This window comes from Centruroides sculpturatus, unplaced genomic scaffold, assembly GCF_000671375.1.
Source record: "Centruroides sculpturatus isolate CEXI.00-Female unplaced genomic scaffold, Cexi_2.0 scaffold135, whole genome shotgun sequence".
NCBI lineage: Eukaryota > Metazoa > Arthropoda > Arachnida > Scorpiones > Buthidae > Centruroides > Centruroides sculpturatus.
In genome coordinates, this window is record NW_019384343.1 from 593186 (window position 1) to 610464 (window position 17279).

A 17279-nucleotide genomic window follows, 5' to 3' on the forward strand; every position below is an offset into this window, starting at 1 on the left:
GCCCGCACTATCGATAGTATCGTGTGGAGGAATCTATAATTCTAAAATGAGCTTTTAGAGACAAAAGAAGGGTCCCAGTTGTAAAATTTAACCATTAAATGGATTATTTGTTGAAAGAGCATTCAAAGTAGCCACAAAAACAATTAGAATGCTCGCGCAGTTACGCAGAGGTATAAAAGAACACACCCTTTATTACATTTCATGTTGTACGAGGGTTTTACCCAATTCTCGAACTGTGTTAGAGTGAACCCGTGCTATAAAAGCACCGTGTTATACAGGGATGTTCCCAATTCTCAAACCGTGTTAGAGTGAATCCGTGCTATATAAGTGCCATGTTATACGTGGGTTACCTGTATTTGCTTCTAGTAGATAGAAAGCTCTACTTTTTCTATCCTTTCCAAGTGGTAAGCATAGAAAAAAAAAGATGTCTGTGGCATTGCCAGTTTTTTAAACTTGTGTTTTTAAGGAAAGTTTTAATTTTGATGGTCAAGTGGCATACAATGAAAGGTTTGTCACCAAAAGTTTGTATTCTGGAAGATTGAAAGTGAATAAATGGTGATTTTTTTTTCTTTTTTGGCTGTTATGTATACATAACAAGGGAAAGTATGGGAATGTGACCCTCAAAATATGGAGATTTTACAAATTGCCACATTCCTGATCCAACCTGAATCCAAAAAAGTCAAAAATTTCTGTGCATGTGTGTTGGCGTCTATTTTGTTTGATATCTAGGATGGGGTGACGATTAAGAAACGAAATTTGGCACAGGAACTTGTATATAAGGGGTATTGATTCTATTAAGTTTTTGTGGTGAAAGGTTGATAGGGTTGGGAGATAAAGGGAAGTCATGTATCTTGAAAGGGTAGGACTTAAGATTTTAGTTATTTTACACTTTTTAGAAGATTTTAGTTATTAACATTTACACTTTTTTATAAAACTCATCCCTACCCTCAAGTTTTTTGCCATTTTATAGTAATTAAAAATATAAAAAGTTTTTATAGGAAAATCTGATAACAGATAGTGCCACACACAATATTATATTTTGCTTAATAATATAAAAAGTTTTTAAAATAAAAACTCAACAGCTGGAAAAGTTATGCAACTCTGTAAGTGCGCCAATTACGGGGGGTTTTTATTCCCTTTTGTCGGGATGGTCTAAGGCTCTCGTGTATGTGGGTGGTGGTTTGCAAAGGCAGAAAAATGAAAAGTGTCACAAAAGAAAACCATTTATTTGGTTAAAGGGTATGCTTACATCCAAAAATTTGAGTCATAAAAATAGTGTGGAACCTCAATGTTGGTTTCTGTCAGTATCATCCAGTATCAATCAACGAAACATTGATTGATACTGGATGGACAGCCCTGGGGCAATGATGAGATAGTCAAGAATTTGAACTTGTTGAAATTTGCATACTTGAAGCTATCGTGGGAGGAGTCGACAATGTTTTCTATGTTTGCATGACGTAGTTGAGGGTGAGGATGATTTAGATGATTGGCTCAAACTGAGAGATTGAACCCTTGTCCTTAGACAATTGGGTTTTTATAATTTTTCATTCTCAATTTCTTTTCTGATTGGTCAGGCTTTCCCTTCCTCGTCCCCGATTGGTCTCTTACCTGTCTCGAAGTAGAATTTGAAACCAAGATGTCACAATTGATGCAAGAGAGGACAATGCACTCTTCTTTCAATTCCCTTTATTTGAAATTAGTATGCACTTCAGACTGTTAGTCTCTCATCAGCCAATTTTTATCTATATAAATAATTACTCTTGTTATTTTTTAATAAATAATAAACCAACAAAGGAATAAGAATTTACAAACTGAATAGAAAAGAAGTCATATGTCATTTTGTACAACAACCCTATGGGAAGAAATTTAGGAATATGTTAATTTATTATAAACCTATGTAATGTAATTATATTGTCATTACATTGTTGGTTTAGTATTTATTAAAAAAATAACAAGAGTAATTATTTATACAGATAAAAATTGGCTGATGAGGGACTAACAGTCTGAAATGCATACTAATTTTAAATAAAGGATATTGAAAGAAGAGTGGATTGTCATCTTTTGCATCAATCGTGACAAGTCTAGTAATAAGGGCCTCAATAGTCAGTAAAGAAATAAATTAATATTTTTATGTAAGATATGCTTGTAACTCTATTCCTTCTCCAATTCTAATAGAATAATTGATAATATTTGATAAAACAATCATTAACAAGAACAAAATATTTTAATTACAAGTGTAATGAAGTTGAAATTTCCATGTACTCTGATTAGATGGCTTGTAGTCTCCACTGTCTATTTTATATGTTTCATTAACTTTGTCTTCATTTCTTAAGAATGTGCCATTCATTTTAATGCAATGTGTAGTTTACTAAACTTTATCTCTACATTACAGACCCTCTAATGGTGATTACAATTTTATTTTACTCTGTTTTACTTATTTTCTGCTTGTTCATTGTATTAACTAACTATTGTGTTTTGCCATTAAATAAAGAAATGTCTGAATACTTAGTAACAAAGAGAGAAATGGATATCTAGTGATTCTCTTATATCAGTAAATAATCAAATCAACACTTTAATTTTATTTATTTTATTTTATTCCATTTCATTTAGAATTATTGGTTGATGGACATATAAGTTTATTTTGCTTTCTAGCATCTAGCACCTTAATGTTATTTTAGGAATGTAGATAGGGTGACTGGTTTATACAAGAACAAGGTATAAATTTCCACCAGAAGAAATAATGAATAAACTTTTTCCTATTTATGAGATTTTCATTTATGAGAGGCTTTTGAGAATGATGTATGCTAATAAATTGGAGTGTATAGATAAATCTGAAAAAGAAACTATACACACCAAATGCCAAAAGCCAGTTAAAGGAATAAAAATATTTACTTATACAAATGTTTTTGTCCATTTGTAATGAACATCATCAGGTATTCCATAAGGAAAACAGAACAAGCAATTGAACACATGTCAATACTTATTGCCTTGGTAACACAAGCACAAACATGTACAGCCTTACCAAGATAAATTAAAAATTGTAATTTTAAAATTAAATTGCCTATATATACGTGTACAGAAATAAAAAATAGAACAGAAGTCCTAGGAGAGTTTGAAACATGCCCTTCATGCTGAAGAAAGTGTATTGGTTTCTCTAATGCATTTGATTGCTTGTTCTATTTTCCTTACTGAATACCTGATGATGATCGTTACAAACAGACAAAACATTTGTATAAGTAAATATTTTTATTCCCTTTACTGGTTTTTGGGTATTTGAGTGTTTAGTTTTATTCCAAACAACCAATTTTATTGCTATGGTGAATAGTGTAAATAAACTTTATATAAAGAATATTTTTTATAATTTTATAAATTATTTTAATAGTATTAAAAGATATTTTAGTATAACTAAAATTAATGTAACTTATTTTAAACTTTAACATGTTTCTGCATCATTTGACCTTCATTACAATGTATCAGAACCAATTTTGTATCGTTTTGATGCTGGAAGTTTTTGATAAATTGTATGTGCATTATTTTTCAGATGTCAGACTACCTGGAAGTGTAATAAACATTTTTGAGAAAATATTTTATTTCTTGGTTTCTTAATTTCCCTAAGAATATTTAATTATAGTTGTTTTTCATTACTTATATCTTATATTCACTTAAAATAAGTTTATTATTACACAATAACAATTAAATGTTTTTCATTTTTTTTAGCTTATTATAATGACATTGTAGTAGGAGCTGTTTGTTGTCGTATAGATACCTCAGAGAATTCACGACGTTTATATATTATGACTTTAGGATGCTTGGCACCGTATCGACGCTTAGGAATAGGTAAATTATTATTTACTTTTTATAATATCATGTAAGACCAATATAAAAACTGTTCATTAAATTATTCAGTTTCAAATTTTTTTTGAGTTGGAAATATGATTATTATTTTATATTCAATGAAAATTTTAAAATTATGTATATATATATATATTATATAAATGCATTCTTTTGTTATATAGCTTAAATAATATATAATCAACAATTCAGTTCCAGTTTCTGTTAATCAATTACCCAAATTCTGGAATTTTCAAGCCAAAAACTGCCTACCTTTAGACCTCAAAAATCTAGTGTTTAGGTAATTGATGTAGAAATACAAAATGCATGGGTAATTCAAAAATTAAAGGCAATTTTTTTATTAGTCATGTAATATACAAGTTGATGCAAATTAACAATTTACTTTTTGACATATTTCCCGTTACTGTTAGACAGGGCTGTGGAGTCGCGTAAAAATCTACCAACTCCGACTCTGGCTAAAACACCAAAACTCCACGACTCCGATTCCACAGCCTTGCTGTTAGACACTTGTAATGGTGGTCCAGAAACTTACAGATTCTGCCAGAGGAAAAGTTCTTTGGCTGGGCATGTAGTCAATTGTTCGCTACCACTTTCACTTCATCACTAGTGAATTTGTTACCATGTAGTGCTTTACTTAGAAGTCCAGACAAGTGGTAATTAGTGGGAGCAAGGTCTGGTCCATAAGTGGATTGGGAAGAATATCAAACTTGATCTTTTTAATGGTTTGCATAATTCTGGAGGCAGTTTGAGGGGACACATTTTCATGAAGCAATAAAATCTTCTTGAACAGCAGTCCTTTGTGTTAAGTGTGAATTGCAGGCTTGAGAATGTCTTCAAGTAAGGCACAACATGTGCATTGTTAACAGTTTGTCCCTGTTCATGAAAATCCACAAGAATAGGCCCTTTCATATTCCAGAAAACAATCAACATGATTTTTTTGGTAGAGAGAAAAATTGCAAACTTTTCATTCTGGTAAGCTTGGGTGTTTCCATTGCATGGTTCATCTCTTGTTCTTGGACTCATAATGCCTTCTCACTTCTCATCACCTATGACTCTCCTTGCCAAAACACTGAGATCTTCATATTACTAGCATTCAAATTAGTGTGCAACATAAATTTGTTATTGTTTAGGTGCCATCTTGTGCACATTTTCCATTACTTCAGGTCATCATGCATTATTGTATGCATTATTGATCCAATGCTGATATCCAAATGTTGAGAAATTTAGGCTACAGAAATTCAGCAGTCTTTGATCATTGTTTCAGCTCTCGTCACATGTGAAGTCAATTTGTTCTTCCAGACTTGAACTACTTTCCTCTGAGACATGCAGCCACTTCCATAGTGTGCCAAATTCTTTGGTGGATTTCTGTTGGTTTTATGTTTTCTGCCTGCAAAATGCAGTTTCTGGAATACACTTCCTATAATGTGTGATTGACAAGTGGAGCTTCCACCTTTCCAAGGCAATGGATGGAATGATAATAAAACAATTGCAGTAACAAATGCTTTAGCAGATTTGCCTGACACTTGTTCATGTACAACATTTGCAGTTTACCTGTATTTACAATAATGGCACTGGAATTTTTGAATTGCCTTTAATTTTTTGTATTACCTACATACAGTATATATAAATGCAACCTTTTATTATGTAGCTTAAATAATATGTAATCAACAATTTAATGTCAATTTCTGTTAATCAAATGCTGGATTTTTCAGTCCTAATGGTAGGCAAAAACTGCCTATCTTTAGGTCTTGAAAAATCAAGCATTTAAGTAATTGATACAGAAGCACAAGTAATACTTAAAATATTTTAAATAAATTTCTAGAATAGCATTGGAAATTACATCAATAACAATTAAATTTAAAATTGTCTTAATTTTCACTTTAAAAGCTTGCAAATGAATGTGGTTATCTACAATTTCTCTTGGAAAAGAAATACATTAGATTGATTATTGCAATTACAGATGTTGTTAACAGTTATTTTGTGTTAAAATACAGTGATAAAAAGCCGTCTTTTCACAATATTTTTTTTATCTGATAACAGAAAATCATTAGAGCCAAAAGATGTAATCTGGCAAGTATCTGGTTTTAATCTAAAATTGGGTTTATGGGTGCCAAGTTTGTTGGGCAGGCCAAGGTAGAAGTAATATCTGTCATGTTGAGAAGTCTAGAACACTCCTAGCAACATGTGGATGGGCATTGTTCTGTTAAAATACAGCTCCAGAAATGCATTGAAAGAAGGGTATGACTTCAGACCCCACAACTTCCCTGATGTAGCAGTTGCTATTGAGATACCCGCAATTCTGAGTGCGATCCCTCCCCTCATTTACATACTTATTTGCTAACAATAAACTTTTTCTATTTGTCTGACAGTCTATTTTTCGACAATACTCGCTAACCTTTTACATTATTCTTTTTGACAATTTTCGGGATGTTTTTATTCTTTAAGGTTTAGCAAGGTCCTAAGTTATGCTTGTGGGGTCTCCCCCCCTTTTCTTGGTGTGGACTTACTTTTTTCCACTTGGGAGCACAAGTGCGTGCGAGTTTTTCCTACAGCGCTTTTCTCTCGTCGGTGAGTTGGTTTCTCTTCTATTTTTAAGTTTCTAAGGTGAATGGTGAGGAAACCTTCATCCTAAGAAAACATAAGCTTCAAACGAAAATAGAATAAAAGCAAAAATAAAAGTAACTAAAAATAATGCTTGGACTTGGTTCCTTACAATATGGAAATATATATATATATATATGTGTGTGTGTGTGAAGTCACTTTAATCCAAAAACTTTTTGGTTGACACTCTCACAGCACTTCCAGTTAGAAAATTAAGACTTTATTGCACAAATTGAACAGGTGTTATACACCTGTGTATACCTATAACACCCATGCAGTTTATGCAATAAAGTCTTAATTTTCTAACCGAAAGTGCTGTGAGACTGTCAACCAAAAAGTTTTTGGATTAAAGTGACTTCATATATATGTATGGCCCACCAGTGGCCGAGTGGTCTCCATTGCCGCTCATAGCGGTGGTGACTGGACCCTAAACACTGGGAAGTTCGGTCGAGGGTTCGTGCCGCGATCGGACAGGCTGGCTGCTTGGAGTTTTCCGGGTTTTCTCCTTGCCAATAACGACTAAATAGGAGGCCAGTTCCCCATAAAAGTCCTCCCGGAAGGCATTAATTCCCGCGCGCGCGATTAGGCCGTTCAGGTACGGCTGGCTCATCGGTCGCATAGCGATCATACACAAGTCTATCGGAGAAAGAGCCTATTTGAGCTATAATCTCCATATTAACACCTGCAAGAAGAAAGAAAGAAGCTCAAAGAACGAGAAAGAAATAGCAAAAATAAATTGCTAAAAAAGTGCGTATTATTTGAATTTAATAAAAAATAAACAATAATGTTCAATTTTTCTCCGGTAAGAACATGGGAAAAAAATTGATTTGTTCAATTACGATATTACCACAGTACACTTAAATAATAAAAACGGAGGAAATAGATTACAGATAAATGAATGATAATTATGAAAATAAACTTTATACACACACGAATGAAAACTTTATATATATGTCACATACATACATACATACGCGGCCGGATGGCCGAGCGGTCAAGGTGGCAGACTATCGCTCTGGGGGACCCGGGTTAGAATCCGAACGGGTCGAAAAATCCCCAGGAATTTTTCGGGGGTGGTCCGTTCAGATATGTCGGGCCCCGTCCCTCACCACCCGGCAGCCCCATTATGGGCCTGGCCGAATCCATAATGGGCTTGCAAAAAAAAGAGGCCCTCTTAGTGCCCACAGGGTGGAAAGAGTTTAAAAAAAACCATACATACACGAAATGAACAACTGAAGATTAAATTTTAGCATTTATAATGCCACATACTGGAAAATCAGTTTAATGTGTAAGCATGTGACAGCAAAATAATCCTCCTCCCATTCACGAATATCAGTGACTGAAAGGATTGTTTTTTATTTTTTTATTTTATTATTTTTTTTTGTATGTTGGCAGTTATGGTAAATCCTTCCTCGGTTTTTCGCAATAATTGCCACAAAATTGTAAGAGCTCTTGTTACTGGAAGGAAATGACAAGTTTTGTATTATTTAATTTATATGTTTTGGGATATGTTCATTGATAATATTAGACGACCGATAACAATATCAACGATTACAATAAGCGAACCAACTATATGAATATTTGTATAATAGTAAACAGTATACAGAGGGTTGCAAAAGTAGGTATCCAGTTGAGAATCTGAGAAATATAGATGTTTGGTGTTCATTCTTACTTTTTTTTTATCTTTTATTAGTTCGTACATTAAAATACAGGTAACCCCCGTATAACACGGGAGTTACGTTCCAAAAAATTGCCGTGTTATGCGAATCCGTGTTATACGAAACAAAGAACTAGTGCGAAAAGGGGGGTTAGGTTCCAAAAATTAAAAAACATGCTGTTAAATCCTTATTTAAATCGGATTTATTATTCATTTTTTTCATAGGTAAAATACTTATTTATTATTTAAGTAAATATTTTACCAGAGGATTATTCATCCTATATGATGATCTCAGCATGAGCATCATCAACTGGTAACAGTTTTTGGGTGCGTTCGTTAATAGCGGTCGCTCTGCAACGGGAGTGCGCTGCTGTTTGTAGGCATTTAGGAACGACGGTGAAAGAAAGATGGCAAAGCCCGCACTATCGATAGTATCGTGTGGAGGAATCTATAATTCTAAAATGAGCTTTTAGAGACAAAAGAAGGGTCCCAGTTGTAAAATTTAACCATTAAATGGATTATTTGTTGAAAGAGCATTCAAAGTAGCCACAAAAACAATTAGAATGCTTGTGCAGTTACGCAGAGGTATAAAAGAACACACCCTTTATTACATTTCATGTTGTACGAGGGTTTTACCCAATTCTCGAACTGTGTTAGAGTGAACCCGTGCTATAAAAGCACCGTGTTATACAGGGATGTTCCCAATTCTCAAACCGTGTTAGAGTGAATCCGTGCTATATAAGTGCCATGTTATACGTGGGTTACCTGTATTTGCTTCTAGTAGATAGAAAGCTCTACTTTTTCTATCCTTTCCAAGTGGTAAGCATAGAAAAAAAAAGATGTCTGTGGCATTGCCAGTTTTTTAAACTTGTGTTTTTAAGGAAAGTTTTAATTTTGATGGTCAAGTAGCATACAATGAAAGGTTTGTCACCAAAAGTTTGTATTCTGGAAGATTGAAAGTGAATAAATGGTGATTTTTTTTCTTTTTTGGCTGTTATGTATACATAACAAGGGAAAGTATGGGAATGTGACCCTCAAAATATGGAGATTTTACAAATTGCCACATTCCTGATCCAACCTGAATCCAAAAAAGTCAAAAATTTCTGTGCATGTGTGTTGGCGTCTATTTTGTTTGATATCTAGGATGGGGTGACGATTAAGAAACGAAATTTGGCACAGGAACTTGTATATAAGGGGTATTGATTCTATTAAGTTTTGGTGGTGAAAGGTTGATAGGGTTGGGAGATAAAGGGAAGTCATGTATCTTGAAAGGGTAGGACTTAAGATTTTAGTTATTTTACACTTTAGAAGATTTTAGTTATTAACATTTACACTTTTTTATAAAACTCATCCCTACCCTCAAGTTTTTTGCCATTTTATAGTAATTAAAAATATAAAAAGTTTTTATAGGAAAATCTGATAACAGATAGTGCCACACACAATATTATATTTTGCTTAATAATATAAAAAGTTTTTAAAATAAAAACTCAACAGCTGGAAAAGTTATGCAACTCTCATTGTAAGTGCGCCAATTACGGGGGGTTTTTATTCCCTTTTGTCGGGATGGTCTAAGGCTCTCGTGTATGTGGGTGGTGGTTTGCAAAGGCAGAAAAATGAAAAGTGTCACAAAAGAAAACCATTTATTTGGTTAAAGGGTATGCTTACATCCAAAAATTTGAGTCATAAAAATAGTGTGGAACCTCAATGTTGGTTTCTGTCAGTATCATCCAGTATCAATCAACGAAACATTGATTGATACTGGATGGACAGCCCTGGGGCAATGATGAGATAGTCAAGAATTTGAACTTGTTGAAATTTGCATACTTGAAGCTATCGTGGGAGGAGTCGACAATGTTTTCTATGTTTGCATGACGTAGTTGAGGGTGAGGATGATTTAGATGATTGGCTCAAACTGAGAGATTGAACCCTTGTCCTTAGACAATTGGGTTTTTATAATTTTTCATTCTCAATTTCTTTTCTGATTGGTCAGGCTTTCCCTTCCTCGTCCCCGATTGGTCTCTTACCTGTCTCGAAGTAGAATTTGAAACCAAGATAGGTCGTGAGAAAGGTCTGCCCAGGATGTTTTATCCGACACCATCCTCTCGACTCTGATTGTGATTCATTGATAACTAAGACTCCCCCACACTCATATTGCATTTCATCGCTTCCTTTTCCTTATTACGTTTGAAGTTTTAAACAATTCCCCCTTTTTATTTTCTTTTATTCTAAATATTGTTTTCTCTCTGTTCTTTATGAGCAACGATATCAAAGTCCAGTGTTGCCATCTCAATAGTTATATTACTTGTTTTCTTGGTGATTTTATTTAATAAATATACATTTCCTTTTTAATTATAGACTATTTCTGGGGGCTCACATCATTGCTAGATTTTTACAACAGACTTTGTCTTCAGTTTAATTTTTGAACTTAATTGTCATCTGATGAAATTCTACATATATTATTTTCTATTAATTTTAACTTTGAAGTTTTAATAAACTTTACATGTAACAATTTTAAAATATTTTTAATCTCAGCAACATGAGTATGTGCTGTTGTTGTTTTTGTTCCCCAGGTGGTAGAACCAACCAGGTGGTTCCAGAGTTGCAACCATGTGTCACAAGATAATGATACTATGAGATCATTTGATATGTAAGATACTGGAATACAAAATTATTCCTCCATCTAAAATTTACTTTTGTATATTCTTCATCTCTCATTTATGTAAGATCTCACTGTTTAACAAAAATATGTCTAATTTGAAGCTTACTTATAATAAATAATTATAAATGAATGATAGTTTGAATAGTTTTGGGCTAATGCCCACCTTCAGAAACCAAATACAAAAACAGAGAAAGTACACAGTCATTCCATGGAAGTGGAATAGTTAGTTGTCTTGTCAAATATAAGAAACATAAAAATAAAAATTTAACATAGATAATAATAAATACAAGAAATAAAATAAAGTTAATTAAATGTTTCAAATAGTTTTTTGTATGAGGCAAGGCTCTGGTATTTGAATTACAGGAGCACGAGTTCATATTTTTGTTTTTATTTCTTCTTTAATTTCCTCTTCTTGTTTACATTTAACTTCTTTAATAATTCCACATTTCTCCAAAGAACTGTGGTGTTTGTCCAAAGATTTTTCATTCATAGTGTTTGTGTATCTTCTCTTAATGTCTCATTGCTGTCATAGAATTTCACTTGCTTAGTTTTCTTTTTGCAATTCTGATGTACTGTAGTTGATGGTTGTTGTTGTCATTGACAAAAATTCTATATATTCTATTCTCTTAGAGAAGAATGCTTCATAGGTTTAAAGGATTTATAAAATTGATTTACAGTAGATTAACATGTATAAAATACAAAAAGCATCATTTATTTATTTGAAAAATATTGCAATTAGGTAATTTTAAAACCATCAATGAAGACATTTCAAAAAAATTTATTTATTTGTTGTTTATTTTTATTATGCGGGAGTGGAAATCATTTGTCTCAATCAGACTTTTCCTAATGTAACTAAAATAAATAAATAAAAATTTATGCACACTGTACATGTAAGAAATTATTTTTCCATTTGTTTTAGTTGGCATTTTATAATTTGTCTAGATAAACTGAACATTTGTATGACATTTTAATGTATCTTTCTGGAATAGTAAATAAAAAATGTACCATTTACAAATGTAAAAGTAAGAAAAATTAGTATATTTTATTTTTATATTTTAATATACTGGTATACATGTGTATGTGCATATATTTTTTTTCTTTTGATAAAGATGACTTTTAAATTATTAACTAACATCTTTCTGCTACCTTTCCATTAATAAACATTATTTTTATTTTATTGTTTTTTTTTAGGTACAAAAATGGTAGAACATGTGTTAAACTTTGTTGAAAAAGATGGCAACTTTGATAGCATATTTTTGTAAGTATTTATTTTGACATTGCTTTCAGAGATTAAAAACTATAATGCATTCACACTGCCGATAACAACAGATCGTAGATGATAGTAATGGTGTGTCTTTCCTTATATTTTGTTCATCACCAAAGTGTTCCTGGTTTGTTAGTTTGTGTATTTACATTATGTTTAGCATTATTCCATGGATTTCTGCACTTTTAGAATGGACTTGTTTATGTTTTAAAAATGGATATGCAGATAAAATGATAAGTCATCTTCAAAAGCTGAATTTATTAAGACAAAATCTTTTTTCAATACACAAGATTAGTCATTTCTCTATCTTGTTAAAAGAGAATTGAGGAAAGTTCACATTGATTGACCAATACCATTACGACAACAAATGTTGAATCTTGGCTACTTTTGAATAACGAGTGACTAGGATGAAAATGCAACAATAATGACTAGTGTGAAAATTTTACAAAGATAAATGATAAAAATATCTGTTGTTGGCATTGTGAATGCAGCCACACATACATTCTACTTGTGTAACATCTTTTTTGCATCTTATCTATTTAAACATCAAAAATAAAATTGCATGATTTCAGGCATGTACAGATAAATAATGAAGGTGCCATCGAATTCTACAAAAAATTTGGGTTTGAAATTGTCGAAACAAAGCAGCATTATTATAAGAGGATAGAACCGGCCGATGCGCATGTTCTTCAGAAAACACTAAGAGGTTCCAGTCAACCATTACCTGTAAATAATTCATGGAGATCTGAGTGATTGTAAAATTAATATCAAAAGGCAATAAACAGTGACACAGGAAAGTTTTTACAAGTAACTTACCTTTTAAGGAACAAGAATTTGATTGTAAAACATCCAGTTTGATAAAAAAAAAAAAGAGGGAAAGTATGGAAAAATCTCTATTGTGCATAAATATGACAGCACATAAGAGTGCCTTTTCTTTTGTGTGTGCGCGCGTACGAGTATTGGATTCGTGTTAAAATTCATCAGAGATGGAGATGAAATAAAAACAAATGTGAAATATTCTTTCGTATTTTATTAATTGAAAAACAAAACAAAATTAACAAATGAATATTTAATAATGATATTTACCACATTATTTACTAATTTTAATACAAATTATTCAGCAGCATCATCATTTATGAATATTGAATTAGGTCCATTCCAGTCCTATCTCTTCAGTCTTACATGGTTGTAATCTCAATCTTTTCCATGCTCTTCCTTGATCTCACTTTCCCGTAGGATAATACTAAAGGGCAGCTTTACATAGTCTACTTTCTGCCGTTCAGTTAACAGGCTGTAACCATTTACACTGGTATATCTATATTTCTGACCTTCAGTCTCTCTCTCTCTCTCTCTCTCATATCATTACTTCTTTGATGGTCCAGCTATATTCTAATACATAAATTAATAGAAAAGTTTTACATGCTTAGAGATTGCAATAGAGTAAATCATTCTTTAACTGTTTGGCTAGATAGAACACATATCTAATTTATATGATGAGGTTTCACTATATTTTTAATGATAATTATCGGAGAAACATTTTACCACAAAACTTATATCTAAATATTAACAACATACACAGGGTATTTATACTATTTCTTAAAATACAAACTGGGAGTTTAATATATATTTTGAAAGTACATTCTTTGATTTATTTACCATTTGAATTTCAGAATAGGTGAGATTATGTAAAACCTTTCATCTGTTAAGGATGGATTTACACAAAAAACTTTGATAATTCATTTTGGTATTAATTTTTCAAAATTTTCTGTACAAAACATTATTTTTAAATACTTTCAATGAAATTACAGCCATCTTCTGACAAGAAGAACAAATTGGAAAAAGAACATGCAGTAAAGCAACTTTTTTAATTATTATTTCTCTCAGAATAAGAATGGAGCTGCTGTTCATTAGTCTACATACAAGGAAAACAGCTTTGTGTTTATTACAAAGCAGAACATAGTATCCAATTCTCTATCTTGGCAAGCAAGACCATGCTGAGAAATCTTGCTTGGTTCCATGCATTTGTTTTTGATGTTGTCCAGTCAAAAGTTACTTTAATTTTGAAACACACTAAGATTAATTTAAATTGTGTTGCTATCTTATGTAGGAACAGATAGGATTTTGCTCTGTGAGAAGAGGGTTTGGGTATGCATAATGACAGCAACATTGAAGAGTCCACTAATGATTGCCTGTACTCTTGTGCACTTATATTTAGCTAATATATAAAAGCAGGAAGACAACCTGCAGCAATGTTTTTATCTACTTACTGTGTATAGAACATAGGTATGTTTAGAACTATTGTTATCTGTTTGAAATTTCTTGCAAAAACTTGGATGCAATTTGCCTTTTCTAATTTACATTGTCTTCTGTTTGTGAATTGTGATTTTATCATGAAATCTTTCCATTTATTGTTAAAATCACTTTGCTCATTTCTTCAAGTTTGCTTCTCTATCTTACAATTTTTGAAAGTAATTTTTGTAACCATAATTATATCTCTTTAAATTAATTGTTCAAAACGATTCGATTAGGGAAGCATATGACTGCTCATTGAGGAGTGGCAAAGAATTCCCCATCACCTCTAATTCCATACAACAGATTTGCAGCAATTTGGTTGTTCGTAGAGATCATACACCCTGCTAAAGTCAGCACAATATATTAAATGTCATTTGTTCTGGTTATGCAGGTGTGCATGTTGATCAGCAAGTTGCAATAGATGGAAATATGATAACAATTCAGTTCAAATGCATATTTTTTTCACATATTACTATATATTATGTAATAACAACATATGATGCAAATAATTTTCAATGCAACATCTGTTGCACTCCGAATTGTTTTGATCAGTGGATTTGCAAAGTATGATTTTCAAGGCATATCATTTGAGGAATCTTGCAAAATGAAATCTAATAGTCTTGTATAAGTTATTTAATAATTATATAGTGTATAATTTAACTTTAAAATCTTAAGATTCGACTCCAAAAATCGAATTTTAAAATAGCATACTGTCAAGAGATACAACAACAGTATATTATACAGAAAATGGACATTTAAAGCAAGTATAGATGTACTGTACTTGCTTTAAATGTAAATTATAAATATGGTTTTGTCATGAAGATGGATCTAGTAATAACGGTTTAAGATATAGAGAGTTAGTCTAATGTCAAGGCCTAGAAGACATTTTCGTAAAGACGTCAGTACCAAGCTTTCCACTAGGGCACTTCTGGCGCTGAAAGCAACGAACTATATACAGGATACTGAACAGGCGTTACTGCTCAATATGATCCCATTCTGAAGGCGGTGAACAGTTAAATTCATCGTTATCGATTCTCATGATGCTTCCACATGCAATGTGAGTCTGTCGAGGCTTCCAAATTTTAACACCACACTAAGTGGCTCCACAACCAGAAATCTAAAGCGCCAAAAGTACCACAGTGGTGAGGTTTTGAACAATTTTTTTTTTTACAGAAATGCCTTACGCATGTCCTGAAACGTCACCTTGCCAAATTTGGCTGCATTTGCTCTGCTAAACCTGTCTAGACAGCGTTAAATAGGGTTACTTTACGATAACCCGGTACAATAATTTAAAAATTTGCTAATTTTTTCTATATTTTGAATTAAATGTTTGTATGGTATATTCCTATATTATATTTTTATAAGATTATTAGGAAACATTTTATTAAACAATGAGTGTTAATTAGGTATTATACAAGGTCTGTTCAAAAAGTATTGGACCTTTGGTCGGCAAAAATAAATTTATTGACTTTGAGGTANGTCCTCCCGGAAGGCATTCTTTCCCCGCGCGCGCGTGACACATCTTTCAAGGAAGAAGGCAATGGCAAACCACTTCCTCAACTCTTGCCAAGAAAACTACATGGACAAGAAAAGACTTGTCCATGCAGTCACCAGGAGTCTACGACGACTTGATGGAACTTAACACACACATATATGTATAGAATATATAGCATTCATATTACATTAAATAGATATGGGGAAAGCTTAGGGGCAGGAGGCCTCAATTAACTATATATGAACTTCAATGAAAACTAGAAGTCACATTATTTCAATTCAAAAATTTTCCCCTAAAAGAAGTTAGTTAATGACTGGCATGACTCCATTGATAACGGAAAAGTATGATGTACAGGAGTAACACTATTGAGGTGGAGAGCATATATTTCAAATTAAATAAATTAAAAACATTTTTAGCCTGAAATTGAACCAACAAAGAATTTTCAGTGTTTGTTGACAAGTTACTTCTCTATCATTCTTTAAATTCAATAAAATGGGTGATAAGTAGTTTTCATTATGTTGAGATGAATAAACCTTAGGGTCTTAAAATCAGAATTATTTAGTAACCAAGTATGTCAAATATTGTAATAGTCAATGAAATTAAATATTTAGTTTTCAACTAATTAACCAATAACAATCAAATATTTGTTCTATCCTTAGTTCATTATGACATTATTTTTATATGCTTATCATTGAAGACATATAGAACATTACAAAGATTAAATTTCCACTGTAAATGTAATATAAATTCATTTTGAACTCATAAAATTTGTCTTTTAAGCAAGAGGTTTAACAAGTGTTGGCACCATAATATCACTATAAATGCATATTGCACATTAATTTATAATCAGAAATTGCATATAATTATTCTAAATTAACGTATTTCAAAAACAATGTGATACAAATGACAACCAACCTTTCATTGTAGGCTGGGAGCAGCTGAAAATCTATATTTACAAGTACAGGTAACCCCCGATTAACACGAGAGTTACGTTCCAAAAAATTGCCGTGTTATGTGAATCCATGTTATACGAAACAAAGAACTAGTGTGAAAAGGGGGATTAGGTTACAAAAATTAAAAAACATGTTGTTAAATCCTTATTTAAATCGGATTTATTATTCATTTTTTTTCATAGGTAAAATACTTATTTATTATATAAGTAAATATTTTACCAGAGGATTATTCATCCTATATGATGATCTCAGCATGAGCATCATCAACTGGTAACAGTTTGTGGGTGTGTTCATTAATGGCAGTTACTCTGCAACGGGAGTGCTCTGCTGTTTGTAGGCATTTAGGAACAACGGTGAAAGAAAGATGGCAAAGCCCGCACTATCGATAGTATCGTGTGGAGGAATCTATAATTCTAAAATGAGCTTTTAGAGGCAAAAGAAGGGTCCCAGTTGTAAAATTTAACCATTAAATGGATTATTTGTTGAAAGAGCATTCAAAGTAGCCA

General features: G+C 32.2%; 2 protein-coding genes across 2 annotated transcripts in view; one reads left to right on the forward strand and one right to left on the reverse strand.

Moving 5' to 3' along the window:
• Nucleotides 1–12912, forward strand: part of LOC111634882 (N-alpha-acetyltransferase 50-like) — a 36999-nt gene extending 24087 nt beyond the window's left edge. Inside the window, exons 4-5 of the mRNA XM_023379722.1 lie at nucleotides 11961–12027; nucleotides 12606–12912. Of these exons, the coding sequence (XP_023235490.1) occupies nucleotides 11961–12027; nucleotides 12606–12786 (248 nt within the window). The 3' untranslated portion in view covers nucleotides 12787–12912. The remainder of the gene's footprint in view (nucleotides 1–11960; nucleotides 12028–12605) is intronic.
• Nucleotides 12913–13148: 236 nt separating this feature from the next.
• LOC111634870 (ammonium transporter Rh type B-like) overlaps nucleotides 13149–17279 on the reverse strand; it is an 11769-nt gene continuing 7638 nt past the window's right edge. Inside the window, exon 9 of the mRNA XM_023379714.1 lies at nucleotides 13149–13422. The gene's annotated coding sequence lies outside the window, so the exon portion shown is untranslated. The remainder of the gene's footprint in view (nucleotides 13423–17279) is intronic.